The following is a 27,104-nucleotide window of genomic DNA, read 5'->3' on the forward strand; positions in this document are numbered from 1 at the left end:
CTTACACCTGGATCTCATGGAGGCATTTCCCCAACTGAAGCTCCTTTCTCTGTGATAACTCCAGCCTGTGTCAATTTGACACAAAACTAGCCAGTACACTTGAGTTTATTGGGGTTACCTACTTACTAGACCATGAATGACCTTCAGACAGCTTAATACCAAAAGCCTCTCCCCACCATGGACAAGTGTAACAGCTGTAGAAAGCTGAGTCACTGGTGGTGTGTGTGCATCTTGCAGGCAGTTACACCACCTTCTCTTCCCCTAATGAAGGTTTATGGCTGAGCTAACCCGGGCAGGGGCTCCTGAGTCTTAGGGGTTATTTGGGCTTCTTGGCTATCTTAAGTTCTGGTGAGTTTCGTGAGCCTCTGGGTCTCCTTGCTCCCTCCAGCAGGGACTGCTTGTCCTAGAGGAGGAAACAGTGACACAAAAGTGCCAGGTGGATAGTAATTATTTTATTTAAGAGTTCAGATATCACATATATTTCCACTCTCCTAATTTTTTTTGACATTTCCTTATTTTCATATTAAACTAATAAAATATTTCTTGATTTTGTGTAATGAATAGTTATTGCCTTTCTCTTTTCACCCTGTTGTATTGGTTTAACTTAAAGTAGAGCACACAGGTGTCAGTTGAGATGCCGACCCTGGCCTGGCCTGCCTTCTGTCCACTTTACTTTCTTGTTCATTCACATTTGTTGCTGTTACAAGCTGTGCTTCTAAGTGCGTTACATTATCTTATGCAATCCTCTGCATCTCTTCTCTTCCTGAGAATGCTCAAATGCTAAGGGGTAAGAGTCTCCCAAGCCTTAAGCTGGAGAGGAGGTGGAACTGGGCTGTAGTCTAAACTCTCTGACTTCAAGCCTGTGTGCTTTATAGGCTCTTGTTCTTACAGAGCACATCTGTAAGGTTGTGTCTTGGTTTATGCTTGCAACAGAATACAACAAATTTCTAGAAGGTACAGTCCAGGAACAGAATCTGGTGTGCTCTGGGTTGGTTAAGAGCTCTTTACTGGGTTGATGACTGCCATCTTTTCTTCACCCCTGTTGGAAAGAGGGCAGGATAGCTCTCCGCTGAGCTGGCTAATGAGGAGCACTTGGTGACCTACTGACTTCCTAAAGGCGCCTTGGTGTCAGTTAGGATTTCATTGCAGGGGTTTACAGTGATGCTGGCAGTCAGTCCATTGTATGCTACTTGAAACAATTGCTACCTTAGGTATGAAAAAGAAATGGAGTCTGACACCTAGTTCCTCTTTACCCATATTTTATGAGTTTCTTTCTGTTCAGTCAGGTGAACTGAGTACCAGAACTTACAGCCTTGCCCTGCCTTGTTCAGTTAGCCATTTGATGGCACGCTATTCAGAGGGAGGAGTAGTTTCTGCCACATTTGAGTCCTGGCTACAAATTTGAGCCAAATCTATAGGTTTTGGTCAGATATCTGTTAAATTTTCATAATCAACCTGTAGATTATTCATTTACTGGATAGTAATATGACATTGTAAGCCAGTCTGGAAAATAAAGCCACTTCATATACAGTGTGGATTCTCTGTGTACCGTATAGATCTGTTAACTGCCTGATGTATGAAACTATTCTCTTTAATAATTTACAAAATCTAATTGGAGAGTCTATAATTCAATTGTCCTGGAATATTTGGAAGGATTAGTTACTGTCTGCATGCTTTCATTAGCAAAGCCAGTGTGAGTGGTCAGTGAATTTGTTAGTTCTGTCTTCCCAGGGCTGGATTGAGATTGTTGGATGTGCCGACCGTTCCTGCTACGACCTCTCCTGTCATGCTCGAGCCACCAAAGTTCCACTAGTAGCTGAGAAACCCCTGAAAGAGCCCATATCCTTTCTGGCCACTCCAAAGTTCAGGCCAAAGGTGTTTGAGCCCCAGTTTGCGCCTTGTTCTTTGGATGAATGGAGAGCTTTGGGGTTGTTTAAACTCGTTGGTTGGTGTCCCTCATTGCTTCTTTCCTGGTCTCTATTTAGGATATAATTAATACCCACAGCATTAGACCTTAAAAGACATATGTTTAGAAGTATGCCCAGAATGTCTTCTGGGGTGCTGCTTTTTCTAAATGTTTCCAACATGCCTTTTTCTGCACATGTACCCCTAGGTATAGGATATCTAGTAAGTGTTGTTCTCGTGTAAGCCTAGAGCCATTTAAAGATAGTTTTTTAGCTCACTGTCTCTTTAAAATCAAATAGGTGTTTGCTTCTCTATCTTGTATGGAGATTGTGAGCCATTTTTTAGGGTGGACTAGTGACAAAACCAGATTTTTAAATTACTTTTATTTATTGTTTGTGCTTTTGGGGCAGCACTTGTGTGGAGGTCAGAGAACAACTTACAGGAGCCGCTTTCCTCCTTTCATCATGTGGGTCCCAGGGATTGACTTCAGTTTATCATCTTGGAAGGAATTACCTTTTCCACTGAGCCACCTCACTGGCCGAAAATATTACCCGATGACTTTATGCTGTGGATTGAGATATATTGCAGATTAGATAAAATCCTTTATTTCACTGTAACCTTAGAAGTCTTTGTTAATGATATTCATTTGTTTATTTATTCTTGTTTGTGTGTGTGTGTGTGTGTGTGTGTGTAGATATGTGTGTGGGAACCAGATGCCCACATCAAATGTCTTTATTGCTCTGTATCATATTTTTTGAGATAGTCCCTCACTGAAAATGGGGATCACTGATTTCATTACGACTGGTTGCGCAGCAGCTTTGGGGAGTGCTGCTGTTTCTTCCTCAGTGCTGGAACTATACGCATGGACAGCCACACTTGGTTTCTATGTGAGTGCTAAGCATTTGATCTCAGGTCCTCAGGCTTGTGGGGAATCACTTTACTGACTCCCCTCACCCCCATTTCATTCATTTTGTGAATAAACAGAGTCTGGGGCACTAATGCTGGCAGACTGGGTAGTGGCTTTTAAGTCGGTATGGTGGTTGAGTGTTTCAAGTGCCGTGTCCTGATTCCTTGACTGTTTCATACAAAACAGTTAACGTTGTACAGTTTGAGCCCAACAAGGGCGCCGTGGGCAAGGCGTACAAGAAGGATGCAAAGCTGGTGCTGGAGCATCTCAGTGCCTGTGATGAGTGCTACATTTCAGAGATGGAGCTGCTGCTGAGTGAGAAAGGGTAAGCGTCTCCCTCAGACTCTGAGAGCAAGGGACAAGATGAGGTGTTTTAGAAGGCCTTTGACAGTTAAGTGCTATCTATGTCTTAGTTGTATTTAAAGAACTCTCTTTGTTAGAATTTTGACATTATATTCTAGAAATATATTTGAAACAAATAGAATCTTTTTGTTATCTTTATGACCAGTATGCTGAGTTTATTCCCCAGCATCTCAGAAGAACAGGGACAGGTTCTTTTCTAGGGGATTTTCGTGGCAGACTACTCGTCTTGAGTTAGATTAGAAGCTAATCTAACTTTTTAAATAAGAGGCATATAATACTCTGTAATCACAAACATAAAAATAAAAGCAACAGAAAATAGTCTTTAAAGAAATATAACAAAATTCAGCACCAAATAGTGTGGAAGCTATAGTAATAGAAAATTATTGAACATCTGAAAAAGCAATATCGTGTGACTCCTGATAATGATTAGTTCAAAGGAAGACCCAGAAACAACAAACATGACTAGAAAATACATAAATGTAGTAAGGCAGTTATAAATGTGTTTCATATGCTCATGAATGTAACAGAAGTGCTGGAGAGGTGACTCAGAGGGAGGAGCTGCTTGCTCCGGGCCCCCTCTGCTCACATATGGCAAACGTTCAGGTGTGTACGTTTGTAATAAAGAGAACAAAGGAGAACATGCAATGTCGTAAGAAGTGGAAGCATAAACATGAACTGGTACCTGGAGTTGCCGCCTCACTGTATGGGGCAACAGTAGATTAAACAGTGTGGAGGGATGATTAAATTTAAGGATGCAGCCTTCGAAGTTATCCACAGACCATCAAAAGTAAGGGTTTGGGATGCCATTGGACAGTGCCACACAGATAAGCACATGTGTGATAGTCACAGTGTGTAGAGCAAACATCTGATGATGTGCCAGGAAGAAACTGTCAGATTTAAGAGCTGAACCCAGGCAGGCTGAAGACAAAACTCAACTTGCTAAAAACCATGTATAAAGTGAAAAAAATTTTAAAAAAGCCAGTGCGGGAGAAAGAGTCATTATATAACAGACAAGAAAGATAATAATAATTTAGAGTTCTTGTCAAAGTGATAGAAGCCTTCAGTTGGGTCACGACCTTCATTGTCTAGAGCCAAAAGTACTCACATGATAAACTCGGCAATACTGTCAAGCAAAGCCAGAGCTCTGTGAATTGTGGGGTGCAGAGCTTTAAACACGAGAAGGACATGCTGAGCATGAATCATGTTGCAAGGTCTTTAGAGAGACAGGCAGCGGACCGCACTGGGCCGGGGCTCAGCAGATCAGGTGCTTGCTATGCGAGTGTAAGGATGGGTTTCCATCCCCGACCCCCATGCACAAGCCAGGCATGGCGCAATGCATCTGTAACCCCAGCATTCTGATTTCAGGGGCTCAAGGAAGGTATTCCACACAACCACTGACCTTAATATACACCCACGTAGACAACCCTGCGTGTGCAGGACAAACTGCACATGGCATAGGGAATGTATGCATGGAAATAAAATGCATACCAAAGTCAGAGTCGGTGGGTGGGAAGGCACTGTGATGAATAAACAGATGGAGCAATAGCTAGCATGATCACTAGCCAGTGGTGAAGCACAGGCTGACATGCGAAACTGCCGCCTGCACAGAAAGCACTCAGGCCAGGCACAGCTGAGAGACAGAACAGTTTAGGGAAAAGCAACCAGAACCACGCCCCTAGAAGATTGGAAAAGAGGAAAATGAGCAAAGAACAGATAGAAAGTAACTGTGAGGTGGGAGATCTGTACTAAATATCAGTGGTTAGCAGGAGATAAAATGATGTAAGTGCTGGAATACAGCCGCTGGCTGTCAGTCCATGCACTTCACAAGTTCCAGACCCGATTAATGCATTTGCACCAAGCTGATTTCAGTGGTAATATAGAAATAGGTCTAAAAGCAAAAGGAAATATATACAGAGAAAATATTTCCCATGTATAATATTATACATTTATATATTATGCATTAACAGATAATATATATTGTGTATATATGCCAAAAGTTGGAGTAGCTGTTTTAGTATCAAAGTAAACTCCAGGAAATGGATATTAGATGGACTTCACAATGATGGAGGTAGTTAGCCAGGAGGCCATGGCATTCCTGAACAGTATACAACTGAAACCAGAACTTAAGACACAGACACACACACCCCAAAACTGAAGACAACGAAGTGACTTCAGTTACTGTGGATTCCTGCTGTGGGTAAATCAGCAGACTGAGCAGCAGACAAACACAGTAGGAATTACAAGACATGTACAATTAATAGCTGACTCTTGCCATGTGTGGAGTGGCCGTTAAGAGCACTGTCATTTTTCCTTCTTTTTTTTTTTTCATTTTTAGGGAGGTGGGTTTAAACAACAACAAAAATACTCAAATGAAATAAAAACAATAAAATAGTATGCAAAAGACCATATAGGGCCAGCAAACCCTGAAATATTTTGTGACTTGTCTTTCACTTAAAGATTGCCTCCCAAGCCTATGACAGATGTAGTTACATGAGAGCCTAGGAAAGACATTTTATGATAATGGAAAGCAGATTATTAATTGTAATTGAGAGTAGGGACACAGAGGAGAGGGACTTGGGAACTTTGAGATCATAATGGTTGCATATAGATACCATTTGCTAATGACTGTCATGACTCTGCAAGATCATATGCTGGGTTTAATCTCAGGCAGTAGCTATCTTCTTGCTAATGCTAACTGTTTGCTACTGTACAGTTAGACTACTCGTAGAGTACATGACACGATGCACAAACACAGATTTCAAACCAGTAGTTATTATAGGAGATCAGTGAAAACCGTCCAGATGAGGCAGACAATGATACCTGGAAGATACCTGCAAAGTGGAAAGGTAACAAGTGGCCCTTCCGTATCTTCAAGACAACCACATGAGGGCGCTGCTTCCTAGTCCTGAGCTGCCATCAGGCCAGAGAAATGCTAACTGGCTTTTATAATGGGAGAAAGTAGCTGGAATGTAGGACCCTGTGGAATGCTCTGGTAGCCTGTAACTGGACATGAGCAACCATGGTGAGAATGTTTTATATTCACATAGCAGAGTCAGAAAACTTGTTTATTGATCTTTACTTACTTTATTTTGGGTTTATATTTGCTGGGATAGTGTGTAGATCAGTGGCCATTTTAATTGCAGAGCTATTTTGGACAAATGTGATTACTCTAAGATAGTTGCTTTTGTTTTTTTGTTTTTGTTTTTTCCTTTTAAGTTGTCATATTTAATCTTGACTTCAAGATCAGAGGACTTTGCCATTAAATCACTTGAAGAGTTGTATAAAATGAGCTACATTTTTGAAATCCTCTCTGGGATATACAGTTTGGTGCCAGTGTATGGGGAATACTTAATTTGGTGGTCGTTTCATGAGTTGTCATCCAGAGAGAAGACCAAATTGTGTTAGCATTTATAACAGAGAGTGGTTTGGCATCCTGGAGAAGGGGTTTGTGTTGTAACTACTCTTGAATGTATTTTGTCTTTTTTCTCTGTTTGTAGGGAATTCACTATTGAAACTGAAGGAAAGACATTTCAGTTAACGAAAGACATGGTCAGTGTGAAGAGATTCCAGAAAACACTGCATGGTAATTTATTAGATCAATAAAGAAACAAAAAACAGCCATTACTTCTGAACTTAAAATAAAAGTTTTGTGACATTAACTTTACATAAATTTTGAAGAGAGAAGCGGCTTGATGGCTATGGAAACCTTGGGCATTGTCTCTTTACAGATGTGTGTGCATGTACTAACAGCGAAGGCGCCTTTGTATTTCCTACAGCCTGAGTACATAGCATGGAATCTCTGAAAACATTCCAACTTTCAGGAAAAAGTATTTTTATTGAGTTGTGGCATTTTTCTTTCCCCTATTCTACGTTTTTGAGGATTTTTGGTCAGGCAGATTTTGAATTAGGCAGTGTACATTTTGGAACACATATGAATGAATGTTGCTTGGCTTAAGGCTCCTGGAAACTGCTAAAGAACTATAGGCTATGAACGGGTCAACTGGTCCAGGAGCCCGAGCAGGCAGAGCAGGGAGGCACTTGTGTACCGGAAGCTGCTCCCGAGCCTCGGCCTGCCGTTACCCAGATGATACTGCAAAGGTTAGGGGGGGAAAGGTGCCTTGACTATCTTTCAGAAACGCCTTATTTTTCCCCGTGTGGTACTAAGGATTAGCTGGGCCATGTTCATACAAGGTGGACAAGTGTCCTAAGCCACGGTTTGCTCTTCTTCATCTCGTCACCACCCCCTTCCTTTTTTTTGTACTGGTGCATGAATCTGTCACCACAGTTTATTATACAGGAGGACACTCAGCCAGCATGATGTATCTTATGATGATGAGGGAGGGAGAGACTGCAGTGGAAGCACATTTTACATGAAGGGAAAGCACTTTCATGGCAAGTGTGTGATAACAATGACTCCTTTATCATAGACAAAAGAAATAGCCTCACTGCCTGCAGTGGTAATGCACGCCTTTAATCCCAGCACTCAGGGAGGCAGAGGCATGTGGCCAGTCTCATCTGTAGGGCTAGTTCTAGGACAGCCAGGGCTACATAGAGAAGTAACCCTATCTTAAAAAATCCCAGCCAACCAGTCAAGCAAAAGAAACGGCCTCTTTAGAACTGCACAGTTGGCCCTGGTTATCTCATTACCCACAGAGAAGGAGCTCCCCGGGCCTAGGAGAGTGCTGCTATTCCGGATAGTAAGTCACCAGTACATTTCCCAAGTGTGGCCTACAGGGAGAGTGTAGGGCCCTGTAGAGCAGAGTCTACCTTCAATGTTTCCTGACCAAGAACGGTAGTAACTAGGTCTTAGCTAGTGGTCCAGGGCTGGCCTTAGAATTGCTCCAGCAATCCTGCCTCAGCCTCCTGATGCAAGGCCTGTATCACCCGCCCTCCTCAAGGTATTTGAGTTTGCTTTGTTCACTTGGCTTGTTTTTTTATGTATATGGGAGTTTTGCCTGCATGTATGTCTGTGTACCACATGTGTGCCTGGAGATCAGAAGAGGGCTTCAGATTCCCTGGAACAGGGATCATCAGCAGTTGTGAGCCCTCATGCGGGTGCTGGAAGTCAAACCTGGGTCCTCTGAAAAAGCAGCTGTTGCCCTTAACTGCCGAGTTATCTCTCCAGACCCCAGTAGTTGATTTCACAAATTCCTTAATAAAAGCTCCAGGTCTGTTAGCTTTCTAGAAAGGCGGCAGGTGTTGCTGTTATTGTTCATCGCTTATCGATTAGAAGGACCACTCCTGGGACACAAGCTTCATTTTATGATATGTGAATAGTCAGGTTAAACGTTCTTTGATGAACTTTCCCTTTAAAGGGATCGTATTGCTGATGAGCACATAGTTCATAGTTCTTCCGAGTGTGTTCTTCCTGCTGTTCAGAGATCACAATCCATCTAGACTTAGGGTGGCTGTAGTGCCAAGGATGATCAAGGGCTCTGTTTGCAGCCTGTGGTTCTTGAGAGAGTATTACTAAATTGTCTACTTTTTTTTGCAGTGGAAGAAGTTGTTCCGAGTGTAATTGAGCCCTCCTTTGGCCTGGGCAGGATCATGTACACCATACTGGAGCACACATTCCATGTCCGAGAGGGAGATGAGCAGAGAACGGTGAGCTGCCCCTGGAGTGAGTGCTTAGGTGGGGCTTTCCTGGCATTCAAGTGTTGAGGCAGTAGGAGTTTATAAAAGGCTTTCAACCCCTCAGGTTTTCTATTCATTTGATGATCCTGCATCATCTGCATCATCGTGCTCTGTGCCTTCCACTCCTCAACCTGTGAGCCTTATCTTTGTCATCTCACTTTCTATGGAAGGTGTATTCCTGTAGCTGCTAGCAGATTTCCAGGAAGATAATCACAAGGCTAGCTATAAAAGATAGAGCTTTTGTCTGTCTTATTGGTTAAAGAAACAATCTCATTTACATGTAGTCCAAAGCTGAGCACACATGGAATGTTGGATATCCACCCACGGTTCTTTGTAAAACATCAAGCATTGAAGAATGAACTGGTGAGTCCTTGGTCCCGAGTTCTAGAAAGTCTGACACATTGTTATACTACATAGCTATCACAATTGCCCTTTTTATCTCTGGGCTGAAGCTGCGTCTTCCTCCTGTCATGAGACGGTAGCTGTCCTTCATTTGGCAAATAGTAAGAGCCTAGGCTTCAGATACATCTGTGAAGACACAGCCGTGTCAAGGAGTGATGTGTGCCTAACTGAAGGGGTTACTTAGATGTCAATTTTGCTTCATGTTTTCCTGCTTTTTTTAATAGAAAGGTTTTTAGTTTTTAAGAAAAAAGTCTTTTGGCTGGTTTTTTTTTTTTTTTTTTAATTCAACAATATTGATATAACTAGAGCTTTAATAGACATTTTATAAAGGCTAAACAAGAATCAATTAGTCACACTATTATGAATTGCATAGTCCCTCCATGAAGAGAAATTTGATTAGGCTGTGGGAAGCCAAAAATGTTTCTGCATTATTAGCACCCACTTACTTAATCCATTTGCCTACAAATTTGGTATGAAAACATTTCTACTGAAATTTAAAACAAAAAACAAAAAACTGTAAAGGCAAGTTCCTGCTTGATTCTGTAAAATAGAATTATCCCAGACTGAAGGAGGAAGCTGTGATGTAGGCCTCTGTGTTGCTCAGGTAGAAGGTTCCCTTGAAGCAGGATATTTGTAATTGCCTGCTGTCAAGGGGGTAATTAAGCTTTAAGCAGGAGCTAGCCTGGACTCTGTCATTCGGTGGTTTAATGGAACACGTCCATTCACTCTTATGTTGTGTGTTCTTGCCTTCAAATGAACCTTTTGTACAAGTACTATTTATGACCTGCCTTCAGCTCTCATTTCCAACGCAAAATGGCCCACAAAAAGCTGCCTTGCCTGCCTCAGAACATCTGCTGCCTTTGATTTTGAGTTCATGCACAGCGTAGGAGGGTTGGGCCATTTACTCTCTGTATGCTGATAGAAGAGCTGGTATTTTGATAGTGAAATGGTCTAAGTTACCTACTGAGTGTAACTACTTTGTGCTTTGTGACAAATAACAATTACTTATAAGCTAACATTTGTATTTCTTTCTTTTAAAACCATCTAGTTCTTCAGTTTCCCTGCTGTGGTTGCTCCATTCAAATGTTCTGTCCTTCCACTGAGCCAGAACCAAGAGTTTATGCCATTTGTCAAGGAATTATGTAAGCAAATCCAGTTGGGTAATCTCCATGGGAACACTGTCTTGCAGACTCAGTTTTACAGAATTATCATTTGTTTGAGTAAAATCATAGATTGACTATGAATAAATGGGATTTTAGCCTCTGCTTATAACAGAGCATACTTGCTCAGATGTCTTAGCATGGAGTGAGTCAGGAGTCAGACGTAAGAATTCCTTGCTGCTCTTAACTGACCTTGGTTCTCTCTTCCCAAAACCCTAGTGGAATGTAGCACCCTACTGGATCTATAGCATTGGGAGGGATCCCAGGGGTGCTGGCCCCTTACTTCTGCATGAGCAGCTCAGGGCTGTGCAGACTCCTTCCTATGCAGCTGGGCTGGGTGGAGATAGCAGGGCAGTCTGGGCTCCTGCAGGGAACTCAGTGTGGCTGGGACTTGCTGCTCTCGTCGTAGCGTCCTTTGTGTTTCCCGAGCTTCCGAGCCTGCGTTCAGAGGACACTGAGAATTACTGCAGTACCTCACTCTTGCCTCACTTTGTTTTGAATAGCGGAAGCTCTGACTAGGAACAGCGTGTCTCATAAAGTCGATGACTCCTCTGGATCTATTGGAAGGCGCTATGCAAGAACTGATGAGATTGGCGTGGCTTTCGGCATCACTATTGACTTTGATACAGTGAACAAGACGCCGCACACTGCAACTCTGAGGGACCGAGACTCCATGAGACAGATAAGGGCAGAGGTGACTGGCCTTCTCACACATTTACTCTTAGACATGTTCACAGCTTCCTAATGGCTTGAACTGAACTTTGATATACTTATGTTCTTGGTTTTATTTTTTGTAATATTACTGATTGGTTTGTATGAGGCAAAGCCCAGATTCCCAGAACTGTTTGGTTTAATTATGAAAATACCCATTAACACTTCTCTAATGTTGTATGGTCGTTTGGATTATTCTTGCTCCTTTTCCAGCAGTTCGTTTTTACACTTGGGTGATTATTAGGCAAGAGAAACGTCATCCCGTGAGGCTGTTGCCATAGTTACTGGCAAGCTTTGGGGACTTAGCTATCTTTATCATTGTATTTCTATAGAAACGTAAACATGTGTGTATAACCTTAGTGTTAGCCCATTGGAGAGGGAATCTTTCTGTAACTTTATATAAAGAGCAGGGACCACTGGGGTAGGACAGTCACAGAAGGGTGGCTGAGTGAGTCAGGGTGGGACTGGAGGGGTGCTGTCACTGGCAAGTGCCTGGCTAATGTGTTAACTTTGAACAGGTATTTATTTAGAGTACTTATTAGTATTCAGCTTGATACAGTTATAATAAGGAAAATAGAAAGAATAACTGCTTTTATCCAAAAGGGTTTCATAAGTCAGGCTTGTCTTTATACACCAGTCCTGGCTACTCTGTTCCTACATTCCGGTGGCTGCAGTTCTGTGTGAGTCCCAGATCAGCCTCAACATGGGCATTTCCTGTGAACTTGCTAGAGCATCTTGCTCTCCACCCCAGACCTGCCATCCATTGGAAGGATGGCAGGGCGGTAACAGGCTCCACATAACCTGGCTTTGCCAACCACTGCTGGAGGCCACTGTCACTTGCTCTGCTGCACCGCATAGACTTAATTCAATACATTAATGTTAAATGTAACAGCTGTGAGATAATGTGAGAAACAGACCGGGGTAAGAGGCTTGTGGTGGTGCTGAGCTGGGCGGGGAGCTGGTGGGCTTGAGCCTTAGTGGACTTGAGCAAAGACCCCAGCCTGGGAGGGGGTGAGCATAATTAGGAAAACAAACACAGCTTGTAAAGGATGTCATCATGTGTGTATACATGGTATGCAGTATATCACAGATAGACTGTGGTTTGCTCTGTCTACACTGCTGTCGTGTGTGTATACATGGTATGCAGTATATCACAGATAGAGNGTGGTTTGCTCTGCACTGCGTATAAGGGTTCCTGAATTCAGGGCAAATGCTCGTCACAGATGTCGAGTTGGCTAATGCTTGCACTTCTTTTCTCTTCCCAGGTCTCTGAGCTGCCCAGTGTGGTCCGTGATCTGGCCAACGGCAACATCACCTGGGCTGATGTGGAGGCCAGGTACCCACTCTTTGAAGGGCAAGAGACTGGCAAGAAGGAGACAGTAGAGGAATGAGAACGGCTGGCAGCTTGTGACCATCGTGCTAATCAATAACTCATCATGTCCACTACACAGAGCATTGTGACTGCTTCCAGGGTCGGTTTTTCCTCAGTGGCTGCTTGATTTTACCCCCACAATTAAAGTTGAAGGAATTCTGAACACATTTATAATCCATCTGTTGTGTTTCCTTTTTTTTTTTTTTTTTTTTTTAGCAAAGACGTTTCTCTCAGACATTTGTTTAGATGTGCTTGTGTTTAACACGGTATATCTTTTAAAAGTAACAGTTTTATTGGGGTATAGTTTGTATGCTACAAATTATTTTAGGTGTGCAATTTAGTGTTCTTGCAGTTATACATCCATAGTCTAACTTTAGAACCTTTATATCTCAAGGAATTCTTACGCCCATTTGTCGTAAACCTCTGTTGACCCCTCAGCTCCCAGCAGGCATACGTCTGCTATCTGTAGACGAGCAGGTGATGCTCTGTGCCAGAGAGACAGCTGTCCCCAGGCAGGTGGTGGCTTCTGGGAAAGGCTCAGTGCATGGAGAAGGCTGTAGGAGTTTTGTCTACTCTATATTCTAGAAGTCACTGGGCTGTTGAGGCTAAAGGAGACCCTGCTTCTTGTCTGGCTTAGCAGTTCCCAGTATCTTACAGTTGTTTGTAGTTTGGGCTTTGCATCTAACAGTGTGCTTTGCTGCTAGTGCAGTTTTGTGTAGAGCACATTCAGGGAGCGGGATTTGTAGAGTTAAGGCCTCATCTGGCTCCACAGCTCTAGCCTGTCCAGGTCTGAGACTGCCGACCTCCAGAGAGCCCCGGCCACCCTTGCAGGACTGAGGGCTGCGGTGGCAGGGTCTCAGCAGAGACCATAGACTAGTGGGGATTCATTTTCACAGGGTGGAGCCTGGAGCCTGGGGTATTGTGCATTTTAGTGAAGCCTCAGCCCTAGCCCTCGGTGTTGAGTTTATGAATAGACCTTGCTGGGAAGAAATCCTTGTCTGTCTGGTGCTGCTGTGAGCATTTGTTGTTAAATTAGAATGAGCTATACTTTAAGGGAACTTAGTGTCCAGGCATCCCTCTCGCCTCACATTCTTATGCACTACCATTCTCCCTTCCTTCTTCCCGTGGGCTCCCCTTTACAGCACCTTTCACCATAGCAAAACAATCAGCACAGACTGATGAGCTCATTAGGATGGGAAGATAAATTAAACCTACCGCGAGATTTACCTACCTGGCTCCATAAAGGGATTCCAGCCAAAGCTAAAGCTCTCTTCTATTTGACCCGTTCATCACGAGCTACAGTCTGTGCATGATCTGCAAGACCACCCTTCCTCTGCTCTGCCTCTAGGTGCAGGGGTGCAACCCTCCCCAGAGAGCCATGTTTTCTCCATGATGGATTTCCCCAGAGAGGACTGTGGACAACAGCTCTGACCATTGATTGCTTTTGCACCCTACTCAACTGGACTATGTGTGCAAAGCGCTGTGTTCTAAATGAAGAGGCCTTTTGCACACATTTCTGCTCATGCCCATTAGTTCAAAGCCCACATATTTCTTGTTCTCATTTAGACTTCAGATTTAAAAAACATTTTTGTTTCAGATCTGTGCATCAAGTGGCAAGCTGAACATTGCTAGATTAGCCTGGCTCAGAAGTCATTCCTCCCTCCCAAACAGTGATGAGGTAACTCAGACGAAGTTGTTCATGAAACTTAACCCAGTAGTAGGGTTCCTTACACCTTAGGTTAGACGGGGGTCACTTGGCAAAGTGTAACAGTTATGTGTACAGCGGATGTCTTGCTTTTGTGGGAGTGACACCTTAACGTTACCTGAGAGCCTCAGTAGCAAAGCATTGAGTTGAGATAGGCATTCCAGAAAGGAACTTGCCACCAAGTTGGAAAAACATATCTTGCTAATGCCATGAGGTGGTGTTTCCAGCTCTAGGTGATAAGAACCAGGTCACCAGTCCTTTATACCTTTACTTAGGGTGGCGTTGGCCACTATGGTTTCAGTGAGAGGCTCTAGAGTGTGTGCCTGGAGATAAGTTCTGGTTACTTTAGGCTGTATTGGTAAGCTGCCCCAGGATAAATCTGTTGTGACCAGGCTTCCATGGTCATGGGTGTAATGGGTGGGGAGGTTTTGAAACCATTAGTTAGCACTCTCATTAGCTTACACCCTTGTTGAAAGTCTGTGTTTCAAGCAGGTGTTTGGGACATGTGGCTAACATGGATATGAAATTGAAGATTCAGTAAGTAAATGAATAATTGTCTGCCTCAAAATTCACCTCCTGTTGCCTAGCCAATAAGTCTTGGTTATCAGGCTGCCTCTAAGCAGTAATTTTGTTAAGACCATGTGGATGGAACTAATGTCTTCTCCGGAAATTAGGATGCTGATTTCAGAGCTGTAGCAGGGTTTGCCTGAGAGGAGCACCCTGCAGCCACGCCCTCCTGCCTACAAACCCCTTCCCCAGGTTCTCAACCCTGGCTGAGTGTTGGAACGCCTCAAAACTTAAACAATACTCTGTTCCGAGCCCCACCTTTCCCCACTAGGTAGTTTCCCCAGGGTGGGTTTTGAGTGCCAGTGTTTGAGGACGTCCTTAGGAGAGCTGCTTCTCACTCCTGTCGCCCTGGGGAACTTTCTTGCTTTGGGATGGCAGAGTCCTGACAAGGGTCTTTTCGACAACTTCATGAGGACCTTGCTGAACTCTGGTGAGCTGAGGGGGTGGGATGAAGGTCTTAGGTTCCCTGAGAGCCATTTTGGAGCTTCATCTTTGCTGGCTTGGAATGATAGAGTCAGAGAGCAGAGAGGTGGAGGGAGATCTGTGCCCAAAGCAGCTGCATTCCATTGCCCAGTGTCCATCTCAGGCCAGGAAGAGGAGCCCAGCTCCTGGCATCTGGACTCAGTACAAGGAAGCTACTATACATCTTCCTTTGCATTTGATAGATCTCACAACTCAATCAGCAACAATGAGCTGTAAAGCGGTTATGCTAACTAGAACAATTTAGGCTAATTAAAACAGTTCTGGGCTCATCAAAGCTCACTGCTTTGCATCCAAGTGCATTAAGTGACAGAGTAAGTAGAATGAACTTGCGTGGGTGGGTGGGTGGGTGGGGGCTCCACCGATAAAATCCAGTCTGAACCTAGCATTTAGGGAACTGCAGTTTTTAACCAAGCTTACAAATACATGTGTCTCATGGACCCATCCATTCTCAGTACTGACTCTCATGACTCCAGAAGAACCTTAACCCACCTGTACCCCAGGTATAAACTGGGTGCCTCCTTAATGCCTTCTCAACCACTGCTCTGTCTCGCCACCGCTCCAGCTGTCACCATCTGTTTTATTGGAAAGACTTATCTAAACTTGTCACTTACAGTCTGTGTCACACAGCAGCTCAAGTGGTTTCACTCAGCGGCTTCATTTCCCTCTGGGAGGTAACACTGTGTTCTATCCCTCTCTAGCCCACTACCACTCCCCCATGGGCCCTTTCCTGCTGCCCCATGCACCTCATGCCTCTTTCCTGTTACACTTGAACTCACCCAAAGGGCCAAAGCATTCAAAAGGAGAAGCAATACACAGTAAGTTTGATGCTAAAGTTTCACTTTGAAATGACTACCCCTTGCATATCATACACCTCAGCCTTGGCTAGAACTCAGATCTCCAGCCGGCAGAAGGCCAGAAGCCACCAAACAGAAGATCAAATTCAGTGGAGACAACTTTTTAGGGGAATGGAGCCTCAGTCCCTACATCTCAAAGTGTAGGCAGTAAATGTAAGAACCCCTGAAATGTGTGCTCTGAGAAAAGGTTCCGTGTGGACAGCAGAAGACTGAGCCTGAGGACCCCAGAAGAAGTAGATCATCTGTTAACAGGACTGGCTTCTCGGAGCTGGGTTCCCGGCTGGGCAAATGGCTAGAGTACAATCTAAGTGTGACTCCTAAGGAATGCCATCTCTGACCTGGAAAAGCAGGGCCGCCTGGTGCAGCTGATGTTGGTAGATACTGGGGTTTCCTGGGTGCCTGCAGAGATGTTCAGGTTCTTGTGACCAGGAACAAGGAATTGGACAGCTGATTCTCACCCACCACTCACACACACACACACACCAAAATGCCACACCTGTGTCAAAGATGCCATAGGGCTGTTTGAAGGATTGTGGAGAGCTAGATGTCGGAGAGCTGGAAATAAATTGTCTAGTTCCCTGCATAACCATTTATCGGCCACCTCTGAGTTTGACCTAACATCCTTGTGACTACAGGATAAAAATCCTTTGTAGGATGTACACATCCTTAGCTTCCACCAAAGGCCAATCGAGTCATCAGACAGCATCGGTGGCCTATAAAAGAGACTTTCCTGATTTGCTGTAATTTGCCTACCTGGTATTTCCACCAATGTATTATTTTTCAAGTACCTCGATAGACAAGTTCCCTTTGCTCTGTTACTATGTTGGAACATGATTAGTTGTTTTTATTTATTTATTTTCTATTTTCTAAGTAGCATGACTTACCTGTGTTCCTGTGCCATGGTCACTCATATTTGAGACCAGAATAAACTGGCATTCATTTTGAGGTGAGAGCTGTGTCTGCATCTAAAACAGGTGGTTAATAAACAGCAGCAAAAGCAAAGAGAGTTAGAAAAAGATCCATTTCCAAAGGGGAAGGACAGAGGATGAGAAACTTAACTGGCCAGGCGGTATGGGATTGGAGCTTTGGCATCCAGCATCATAGACACGGGGGCGTCTTTTGGATAGTCTGGGCTTCCTTGCAGTGCTGTTACATGTTTCTGAGTCACGGGTCACCTTCAGACTCTGGAGTGTCGCTGTGCCTGCATCAATGGTTTAAGCAAGTCCTTGTGGCACTCTACTGATGTGTATTTCCTCTAGGCTAATTTCACAGCCTTCGTATAAACCCTTTGAACCTCAGTCTTCACTCCCTGCCTTACAGTGGTGGAGAGGGAGAAGGCACATGGGAGACAGGCAAAGGGCCTTGAAATTCATTCCATTGCCTGCTCGTGTGCAGTTCACATATCCGGAGTGGAGTTCAGGTCTGAGTGGGACTCAGAGCTCCCATGATTCCATCCGCTACTAAAGTCCCCCCCCCCCCCACTCATCAGGCCTGAGCATCCCTGGCCTGAGTTTTCCTTAGTGTGAGGAGGCATTGGAATTTTACCCTGAGGCCAGGGCTTTCTAAACTGGCCTTCCTGACTGCCTCGAAGATTTCTAGAGATGTCTGAAGTTTTCTGTTGGAAAGGATGTCACATTTCCCTGATGTTCACAGCCCAAAGGAAGTTCAGATCTGCCTGCCAGTCCCAGGAGACCCTCTCACCAGACATGTCTCCCTTGTGCGAATCTCTCTAGTGTCTGCACTTCATGCCCTCAGATATAGAGACCTTGACATGGACGTCTAAAGGGAGCTTGAGGGTCACTTAGAGTCTGTCTCAAACCTATCTATCTTCAAATGAGATAGATTTGAAGACACCAGGGCTGGGTGGCCATTTGCTTAGACACACAGCATGGTCTCCATCCGGCACATTCCAGAGCGACAAGTGGCCGTGTGAATTCTCGTAAGCAGAAGGTACTTGGGTGGTCAGGATGCATATGGGAAGGTCACTGCAGGGATGCTCATGGCTTCCCCACTCGGCCTTCCCCAGAGAACTCAGAGGTGGGAAACAGTGATGAGCCCATTGTTCTGCCCTCCTAGGCAGAGGACCCTCTGTGGGGCCCATGATGCTGAGGTGCTGATGGGAGACTGGGCCTTGGAGAACCAGAGGGAGCTTTACTTAGTGGCCTGCAAAGCAAGGTAGGAGCAGTTTGTTCCTTGGCCACCTTCCCAGCAATGGTGAGGAACAATTTTATTTCCAGATTAAGACTCATTCGCTTGCCTCTGCCTGTGCTCACTTGCAGATTCAACCAGCAGGTACTGAGATGGGGCTTGGGACTCTGCCTGGCAAGGTCCCATGTACTCCAGCTTTCTTCCCAAGCTGCAGGTGCTAACGTTAGGAGTCACCACTCATTTATCCCAGCTGTATTTGTATAGTGCAGACACTCTTGTATAGTGAGACAAATTGGGGTTGAGTAGGGTGAACATATAATTTATTGTTCAAACCAGGACATGTGAGTGGGCCAGGATGCAGGCGTAAACTTGTCTGGTTGCATCCTTAGGTGCAGATGGAGTGCAGACTGCACCCCCTGCCATCGGGAAGTCAGGTTCCATCCAGGTTTGAGACCACCAGTGAGATGACAGATATGGTATAGACAGGACCTTACTATGTAACTGTGGCTTTGAACTTGATACGTTCAAGCTGGTCTTGAACTGGATATCCGCCTACCTCCTCCTCCCGAGAGCTGAGATTGCTGTTGCCGCCACTACATCCTCAGGAAGGGGTTACACCATTGATTTAGTGGTGCTGTGGATCAAGCCTGGGGCCTTTGGTGTTAGGCAAAACACTCTACCAAAGAACTACACCCTGAGTCCCTTGCTGAAGATTCTATAGGATGTGACAGAAATACCCCCAAGATCTCCATTTCTGTCATTCCTGTGTAATGGAAAGGAGGGAATGCTATGCTGGGAATTGGGCTTTGGCTCTGATGGGCGATCAGTATGGGAATGGAATGAAAGACTTGGTTTTTCCCTTTGCCAACGCTGGTTGCTCTCTTTGTGCCCGTGGTCTGTCTTGTGAACACTGGACTCCTGTGGGTTAACCCAGCTGTGAGTGGAACAATAAGAAGGGACTAGGTGCTCAGTGAATGGTTAAATAGCTCTAGGAGGCAGCAAGGGACAGCATAGTCCCCAGGGATATCTAGTCTGGCAGTAGCATCTGTTGGAGGAACACCTACAGGCCCCTGTCTGACTAGAAGTAAGGCTGTCTGAAAGGGACTGTTGGTCAGGCTTTGCCAGATAGAGGCTGAGGCCATTGGTGGGTCTGTGTTGAGCACCATGCTTGAGCCTTGTGTGGAGAGCTTTACATGGCTTCTGAGATCTGCCAGAAAACCTGGAGGGATTCGCCATTGAAAGGTGGAGAGATCCGCCCACTCCTCCTGCTAATCAGCATCTTTAAGTGATGCTGACCCACACAAGAGAATAAGGGGTGACCTCAGGGGCAGAGCCTAGAAACCATACTGTCCATATTGATGAGCAGATGAATGCATGTGTTCAACAGGCCTCCTCCTCTCCCGCTACAGCTGTCTTCGACTAGACGATTCAGAGAAGCCTGACTCACCTTGGTTTTCTATAGCATCCAAACACACCGTGTGGGAAAGGGACTTGGAATAACTTTCCTCCTGTTAGCTCACAGTTACCACAGAGCATCATACTGCTTCTGGTTCCTGGGTTCGCTGAGTCTTGAAACACTCCACTCTAGAGAGACCTGTTTTCCCATCCCTGGACAAGAACATATTTGGTTTTGCTTTTTAATTTGTTTGTTTGCTTTGTATTGTCTTAACTCTATCAGAATCCAATTTCCTCCATGCCATGTCAGCCACCTTCCAAAGGACCCTGGGCCTCTAGAGACTTCAGCCTTCAGTAGCTAGTTTTTCTACCAGGGACTCTCCCTAAAGCACCCTGGGGAATACTGTCCTCATCCTTCTGCCCCACAGATGCTCCATCACTCACCACAATTATAATTTACCAGCATTTACAAACCCAGCAGGCACTTTCTGGTCCCCCTTTAGGAAGGGACCCCTGGGCTTGAAACTAGGCTGTGGCTGGGGCCAGGGCTGTGGTTCAGTCTGCAATCTCAACGCCATTGGATTAGGATGAGGAATGTGCCCATGTGCTCCCTCTGCTTTCCCAGCTTCCTAGGGTAGGGTGGGTGGAAGGGTTAAACAGACGCCTGAGGGCCTGCAGGGTCTGGGTGTTGGGAGTTGTTCTGACAGAATCTGATAATGAGGCTTCTCTCCAGGAAGGCCACTCAGTGAGGGACTAACAGCACAGAAGACTGGAGGACGGTAATGAGGACTGACTGGGCTGTAGGGAGCAGATGCCGAGTGAGGTTAATGAGTGCAGACCCAGAGAGGTAGCCTAATGTCTCTGGTGGCATTTTGAGGACACCCACCACTCAGCCAATGGCCATGACTGGGGCCTGGGGAGCAGAGCAGGCAGGGCTGGGGTGAAATCTCTCTCCAGCTGGTCTGTAACTGGAGACTTCTCATGGTGCGGACATGGGTAGCACTGTCCCACCCAGCATAGATCACAGACCCCTGAACCCTCTAGGTAACAATGAGTGGTACTGAGGAGGGGGGCATCTGAGGAGCACTGATGGGTGTTACTGAGGAGCACGGGTGGGTGGTACTGAGGCTCTGTGGCATCGGCTCTGATAAGTCCCCTGTCTCTTCCAGTCTCAACAGCTCTTCATATAGCCTCTTGGGGCAAAGCCATTTACAACTCTTTGCGCTAAGAGAGCATCCACGATGCTAATGAATTCAGCTCTCACTGCTCCTCCAGCTAGGCAGGGAGACTTTTCAGGGCATGCATGACTTTTTGTCCCGGGAGAAACCCAAGTCTGGGCACTTCTGCCACCTACCTCCCCAGTGACAAGAGAGGCAGAGCCACAGCCTTGCCCACGGCACTCTCCAGAGCACTGCCAAGTAGGAACCGCCTCTTCACCAGCTCCCACCATTATCTGATACATGAGTCGGGGAGCCGTCGCAGAAGACACGTCGTCTGGGGACACAAAGCTTATCTCGGGATCATTTTCAGATCATTCTTTTCAGTCCGATATAAAGAGGGCTTAAGAGGCGGTGGATAGAGCGTTTTTGATGATAGATCGCCGTGCCATTTGGGACATACATCTCAGAAGCATTATATAGATGTGAGTGGTGTGCCCACAGCTGCTTGTTTATTTGAAAAGCCTCAGCACACGCAGCTGTAAAAAAGGAAAAATGGAAAGAAGGAAGGAAAGAAAGAAGTTGATCCTGAATTCTGACCCATTCTTGTTGTAAAATGCATCTGTAGATTCCGGAACAGTTAAACTTCCATGCATTTGTTTGAGGTGTGATTTCCATATAATGTCCATCCTAGGCTTAACAATTACTTATAAAAACTGTCTATAATTGCCAATATCTAGGGCTGGCAAGATGGCTCAGCGGGTAATGGTGCTTGCCCTAAAGCAAGATGATGTGGGTTTCATCCTAAGGACCCACATATGGCGAAAAGAGAAAACTGTCTTCCAAAATTTTTCCTCTGACTCCATACATAGATCATAGCACACAAGCACTCCCCCTCCCTCAGTGAAAATGTTTTTTTAAAAAAACTTCCAATATCCAACATGGCTTTAATAAATTATCTTTAAGCGTGTGTCTATAGTCCTAGTGCTCAGAAGACAGAGGCAGGATTTTAAGTTCAAGGCGAGCATGAGTCCGGCCTGAGCCAAGTAGTGAGATCCTTTCAAACAAATCCAGAAAGATGAAAGTTGTGACAGGCCGACCTAGAAAACTCTTGAAAATCCCAAGAGCCAGGCAGAGAAGTTCGATAGGCCAGAGAAGACCTTTAAAAATAAAATTCCCCAGGGATGGTGGGATGACGGAGAAGGCTTGAAAGAAAAGAAGCGACAGGAGCCACCTGCTGACAAAATGTTTGAAGACACGGTGACAGTGGCCCTGGAACCAGTGTCTAGGTCTCGTTTGGTGTGTTTTAAAGTGCCGTGACAGTTTTCTTCTAAAATCCAAATATATACCAAATGTCAGAAACCACATCTTTTCATGCTTTAAAATGTATCAAACGCCAAAATAAAAATGTGTAAGGCTGGATAAGTTTTCAATGTTTATTTTTGTGGGGTACCTAGACAAGGGGCCTTTTCAAGTCTGTTGGATCGCCCCAACCCTCCTCTTCTGCTCCAGGGACAGGGGAATGGAAGTGGAGCCTGAAACCAAGCTGTTTCTTCTTGCTTTCGGAGCCTAAAGGGCCTTGCCTCCTCTCCCTCCCAGTTCCAGAATATTAGTCCCTGGCACAGGCAGGGTCTACGCTGGGGATGGAGCAGAGGCCACCCTTTGGGGTGACAGGGATGATTCAGTCCCTTTGAACCTAAAGACTCCACAGGAAGTCCTGCTCGGGCCCAGGCCATAAGAAGAGGGGCATGGCAGACATTCTGCCTTTACTATTGGCTCACAACATCTCTCCAATGTCTAGTTGCTTGAATTGAAGGTGGCCAACTCCACAGATGCCTGGCTGCTGTCACTGAGAGCCTGGAGTCCTTGTTTCAATCACGCCCAGGCATACTCTGATTTGGGGGATCCTCACCCTTCTTCCTCGGGCTCTTCCCTTCTCCTTCTGTCTGGCGCTGTATATGACTGGCCTGAGAGTGTGACTTTCCATCTAACTCACTTCCTGTGGTCTAGGTCCCCAGACTGAGTCCAGACTGAATGGGGGGGTGGCTCCCAGGAGGGATAGCCAACTGGAAGCCAGCATTCTCCTGGAGACACATGGGAAGCAGGACTGGGGGAGAAGAAGAAGGGTACCCTGGTGAAGGGCTGGTACGAAGAGGGAGGCTTCTCTGCTACAAGGCTCCTGGGATGAAGCCAGATAAGTTCATTCTTGTCTCCCTCACCTTTAAAGGGCGCCCCCACGTGTGGAGATGGAAAGCAAGGAGCAGAGCCAACTGTGGGTGTTGTGGGTGGGGCAAGTAGCTGTGTAACTTGGCCAGGCCCCTGCCTGCTCTGGGCCGCATTTTTCTCAGATGTAAATGGTGCTGCAGTGAGGACTCCACAAAAGAGGCTGGGTGCACAGAGGCTTGGTGGTGTGAGATGCGCCCCTTCTGAGGGTCCTTTGATGTCCCTCTGCTCCCTTGTGCTTGGAGATGTGTGGCTGCACTGGGCCCTGGTCCTTCAGAGCCCCCCAGGTCATAGCTTTCCTTTCCTTCCAAGCGGGAGAGTTCATTCCCCTCCCTTCTCTTGTACCCCAAGGGTCAGGGTAGCAAGGAGGACCCAGGGGAAGGCTGTAAAGGATGGGGAAGCTGCCTCAGTGGTGGAGTGCCGGGCAGACGGTGACAGAGGGTCACACGGTGACAGAGGGTCACACGGCAGCTGTCTGCTTGATGCTGTGGAAGCTGATCCTGGTGGGCGACGTAGGGATGGACATGGCCCGGGCCACAGGCACCCGGAGGGCGTGGTGGTCCTGCCAGCGGTGCCACCGCTTTCTCAGGGCCGCGCGCACCTGCAGGGAAGGAGAGTCACCTGCCTCTGCCATCCCCTACCCCGACCTCGAGAACTATTAAAGTTGTCTGGGACAGCCCTCGGCTTGCCACCCTCACTCCAGGGGGCTGGTGAGGTCTTAAACTCAGGTCCTCCCCTGAATGCTGTGCCTGCCCCTCAGTTTCCTTCAGGGACCCATCCTCTCTTTCCCTCTCCTGGAGAGGCCACTGGCCTGCTTGAGGTTCCAGTTCCCCTGCCACCGTGAATTAGTCACTATGGCTTTGTAAGTCAGCCCCTCAGCTCAGCAGGCATCAGGTCCAGCTTTCTGCTCATCAGGAAAAACCTCTCCTCGTCCCCTATACTGCCCTGCCTTTTCTGCCACTGCCTAAAGGACAGCTCCTGGCTTGGTCATTCCTACACTTCTGTTTGTATTGTAATGGAAGACAACAGCTTCCTGAGTCAGTCAGTCAGTCAGTCAGTCAGTCAGTCAGTCAGTCAGTCAGTCTCTCTCTCTGTCTCTCTCTGTCTCTCTGTCTCTGTCTCTGTCTCTCTCTGTGTGTGTGTGTGTGTGTGTGTGTGTGCATGCATGCATGAGTGTTCCCACTGAGCATCACAGCAGGTATGTGGAGGTCAGCTTTCATTCAGACTTAGATTCTCTTCCTCCGCCATGTGAGTCTCGGGTTTGAACTCGGGTTCTGATCTTTGGCAGTCATCCTCCAGCCCCCGACGGTCTCTTCTCTGCTGAGTTGTAAAGAACTGCTTGAATGACATATGCCACCTCACAGTTTTCTGACAGCTCCCCTCTGTCATCCCCTCTGTCTGGCTTCCTCAGGCCCTGCTCTCTGGTCACCTTGCTTCCTGGCTCTGAGGGCAAGCATGCTATTCCTGGCTTGTGTACTTGACCTAAGCTGGCTCGGCAGGAGAAGTCCTGTTCCCCTAAAGCTGAGTGGTTTCTTAGCCCCATCTCCTATCAGATGGAGTTGAGAAGAGCCAGCGATGAAGCTCTTCTGAAAGACTGGTCAGCTTGACTGGACCGTCTGAGAGCACAGACTAAGAGACCTGAGCCCCTAGACCACCCCAAAGGCCCTGTCTCCTACCTCTCCATTGAAGAAGCAGTAGAAAACAGACACAAAGAAACCCTAGAAAGGAAGGAAGGCGATGTCAGGCATCTGCTGAGGGGTCATTCCAGCCAGTGGTGTGGGAGGACACGGGATGGCTGGGCGGAGTTCAGAAGTCCTGGGCTTAGACAAGGCATGCAGTTACACCAGGGTCTGCTCTAAGCTGGGTGTGACCTCTTGCCTCAACATCCTGAGCTTGTCCTAGGTGTTCTCAGAAGTGCTAAGACAGTTAAGTCCCAGGATGCAGGTGATACAACCAGGGCAGCCAGGTCACCATCTGGGGACAAGTGGGGTTCTGCATGTGCAAGCGCTTGCGTTTCAGTGCTCATGTAACCGATCCTAGCATGCCGGCTCAGTGTTAGCATCCGGGCCTGGGAGGTGTGCTGGGGCAAGGAGTGCCTACCTGGAAGGACTGCAGGAAGGAGTTGAAGTAGATGAACACAATTTGGGACAGGTCATCCTCTCCAGGATTGACAAAGAAGAGCATGTAGGTAATGCCCAACAGGGGGAGGAGGACCAGCGTGGCCTTCACTGCCTTCCTGGATGGAGAAGCGAGAAGGTGAGAACAAGCCTGAGCTCACCTATAGGATAGGACTCACTCAGGGGGGCAGGGGAGGAGATGGGGTGCTATGCTTTGTTCAAGCGACTCTAGGGGTGAGGACCCCAAGGGCTGTGGTGAGAGGACCCCCTTGCTTCTTCCATGCCCTCCAGGTTAAGGTGCCAAGGCATTTCCTTACCTGTACTGGATTGTCTCCGATGTGGTGGATGCTCGTAACTTTGTCATCAGGATCCTGACGATGTTGAACAGAAATACAAAATTGATCTGGAAGAAAGCAAAGGGGTCACACGGGAAGGTGTGTAGTGGGAGTGGGCTGAGAAAAAGAATCCCTGACACCTGCCTCCTTGGCACAAACTCCAGCACCGGGCACCTGCTTTGGTCACCCAACTTCTGCTCCTACCCAGCAGGGCAGGAAGGCACCCATTGACTCCAGGGCCTGCTCTCCACCCATGGTCCAGGCAGCTTGTAAAGAAAATGGGTGGGAGATGTGACTACTCCTCTGGAGTCACTCCTGAGAACCCCAACCCCTGCCTTACTCCAAGACTCTACAGAACCACACCCCAGGTCTCTGATTTACCTCTGTTGGTCACAGGGTTCCTACTTATTGGTGTAGGACCTCAGAGACCTTCAGACTGTCACCAGCTCTAGGTTGGTCTAAGGTCCTTCCAGCTCTGCCCTGGGGGGAGGGGGACACAGGCCAGATGGAGTGATTAGTCTCTACTAATCCTTCTCCTAGGTGCTCCGAAGCCTTCAGACACTCACGGGCAGCGAGGAAGATAAATGGTCTGCCCAGGAGTGCTGGGAAAGGAACAATTAATCTTCATTTGGTGCTTTCCCTTAACATCAAAGACACTCCCACCTCTGACTGCCATGGGTCTGTTGGCTCCTTTGTCGGCTGCCTGCTGCATGGGTCTCTGGCTCCCCCACAACTCTTGCTCTCTGAGGGGGATCTCAAGAGTCAGTCAGTTCATCAGCTGGTCCCTGGGGCTGTGCTTTCCCTCTGTGTATGCTGCCCTGTTTGACTGTCCATATGTGCTTGTCTCAGAGTGGGTCTTGTGCGACCATGCGTATGTGTCTATCAGGGAACACTGTGTGCCAGCATTTCCCTTTATGTATTGCTAAGTGCTGGCAAATGGGAATGGGATGTGTACATGCCTATTGGGGCTCTTTCCCCAGAAAGCGTTCACAGCCTGGGAGACACATAATTAGCCTAGAGATGTCTGCTGGCCTGTCTGTGGGGAGACACACACATGCTCCCCAGTCTTTGTCTAGAAAAATCCATTGCTTCTACAGATTGAGCCAGCCCTTTTAATTCTTCCACTCTATAGATTCAGAGAAGGGAGGAAAGGACACCGGTATGTATCGGCCTTGTAGCCAACTGTCCCCCAGCTGGGTGGCAGAGGAGCTGGAGACCTCAGGCTCCCACCTCTCTACAGCCTCACTGCTCTCTCAAATTCATCTCTAGACTATGGCCCAGTGAGGCCACAGACAGCCAGGAGGACGCAAGAGGCTGCTCATGGCCTGCTGTCTCTCAAGGCTCACCTAGCCTAAGGTAACACAAAGTTCTTGTTCTTTTCCCAGATCTTTCTGATGTCTCTGAGAAATAAAAAGATACTCAAATTTCTTGGATTGAACATCATTCAACTCACCAACTGGCTCGTTCAATTATCTACCCAAATGTTTCATCTCTCCATTAACCTACCAAATAGTCATCCATCTATCCAACCACCCTCCCACCAAACACTTCATTCAATTTTCCATCCATTGTTTTTGCCCATCCATCCATCCATCCATCCATCCATCCATCCATCCATCCATCCATCCATCCTCCCATTTACCCACCCATGTACCCAGCAGTCACT

The 27,104-nt window shown here is 46.6% G+C and overlaps 2 protein-coding genes across 6 annotated transcripts in view; one reads left to right on the plus strand and one right to left on the minus strand.

Moving 5' to 3' along the window:
• Positions 1 to 12,632, plus strand: part of Gars (glycyl-tRNA synthetase) — a 41,230-nt gene extending 28,598 nt beyond the window's left edge. The window contains exons 11-17 of the mRNA XM_021190591.1: positions 1,732 to 1,839; positions 2,992 to 3,137; positions 6,673 to 6,758; positions 8,670 to 8,779; positions 10,260 to 10,353; positions 10,875 to 11,065; positions 12,348 to 12,632. Coding sequence (XP_021046250.1) covers positions 1,732 to 1,839; positions 2,992 to 3,137; positions 6,673 to 6,758; positions 8,670 to 8,779; positions 10,260 to 10,353; positions 10,875 to 11,065; positions 12,348 to 12,473 — 861 coding nt within the window. The 3' untranslated portion in view covers positions 12,474 to 12,632. The remainder of the gene's footprint in view (positions 1 to 1,731; positions 1,840 to 2,991; positions 3,138 to 6,672; positions 6,759 to 8,669; positions 8,780 to 10,259; positions 10,354 to 10,874; positions 11,066 to 12,347) is intronic.
• A 9,556-nt stretch (positions 12,633 to 22,188) lies between these two features.
• Crhr2 (corticotropin releasing hormone receptor 2) overlaps positions 22,189 to 27,104 on the minus strand; it is a 44,476-nt gene continuing 39,560 nt past the window's right edge. For 4 of the 5 annotated variants that reach the window (XM_021189989.1, XM_021189988.1, XM_021189993.1 and 1 more), the window contains 4 exons: positions 25,421 to 25,506; positions 25,087 to 25,222; positions 24,663 to 24,704; positions 22,189 to 23,587 (listed from right to left, as the gene is read on the minus strand). In XM_021189989.1, the coding sequence (XP_021045648.1) occupies positions 23,447 to 23,587; positions 24,663 to 24,704; positions 25,087 to 25,222; positions 25,421 to 25,506 (405 nt within the window). In that variant the 3' untranslated portion in view covers positions 22,189 to 23,446. The remainder of the gene's footprint in view (positions 23,588 to 24,662; positions 24,705 to 25,086; positions 25,223 to 25,420; positions 25,507 to 27,104) is intronic. The other variant, XM_021189992.2, reaches the window with a different exon arrangement.

Source organism: Mus pahari, chromosome 2 (genome assembly GCF_900095145.1).
Source record: "Mus pahari chromosome 2, PAHARI_EIJ_v1.1, whole genome shotgun sequence".
In the NCBI taxonomy this organism is placed as follows: domain Eukaryota; kingdom Metazoa; phylum Chordata; class Mammalia; order Rodentia; family Muridae; genus Mus; species Mus pahari.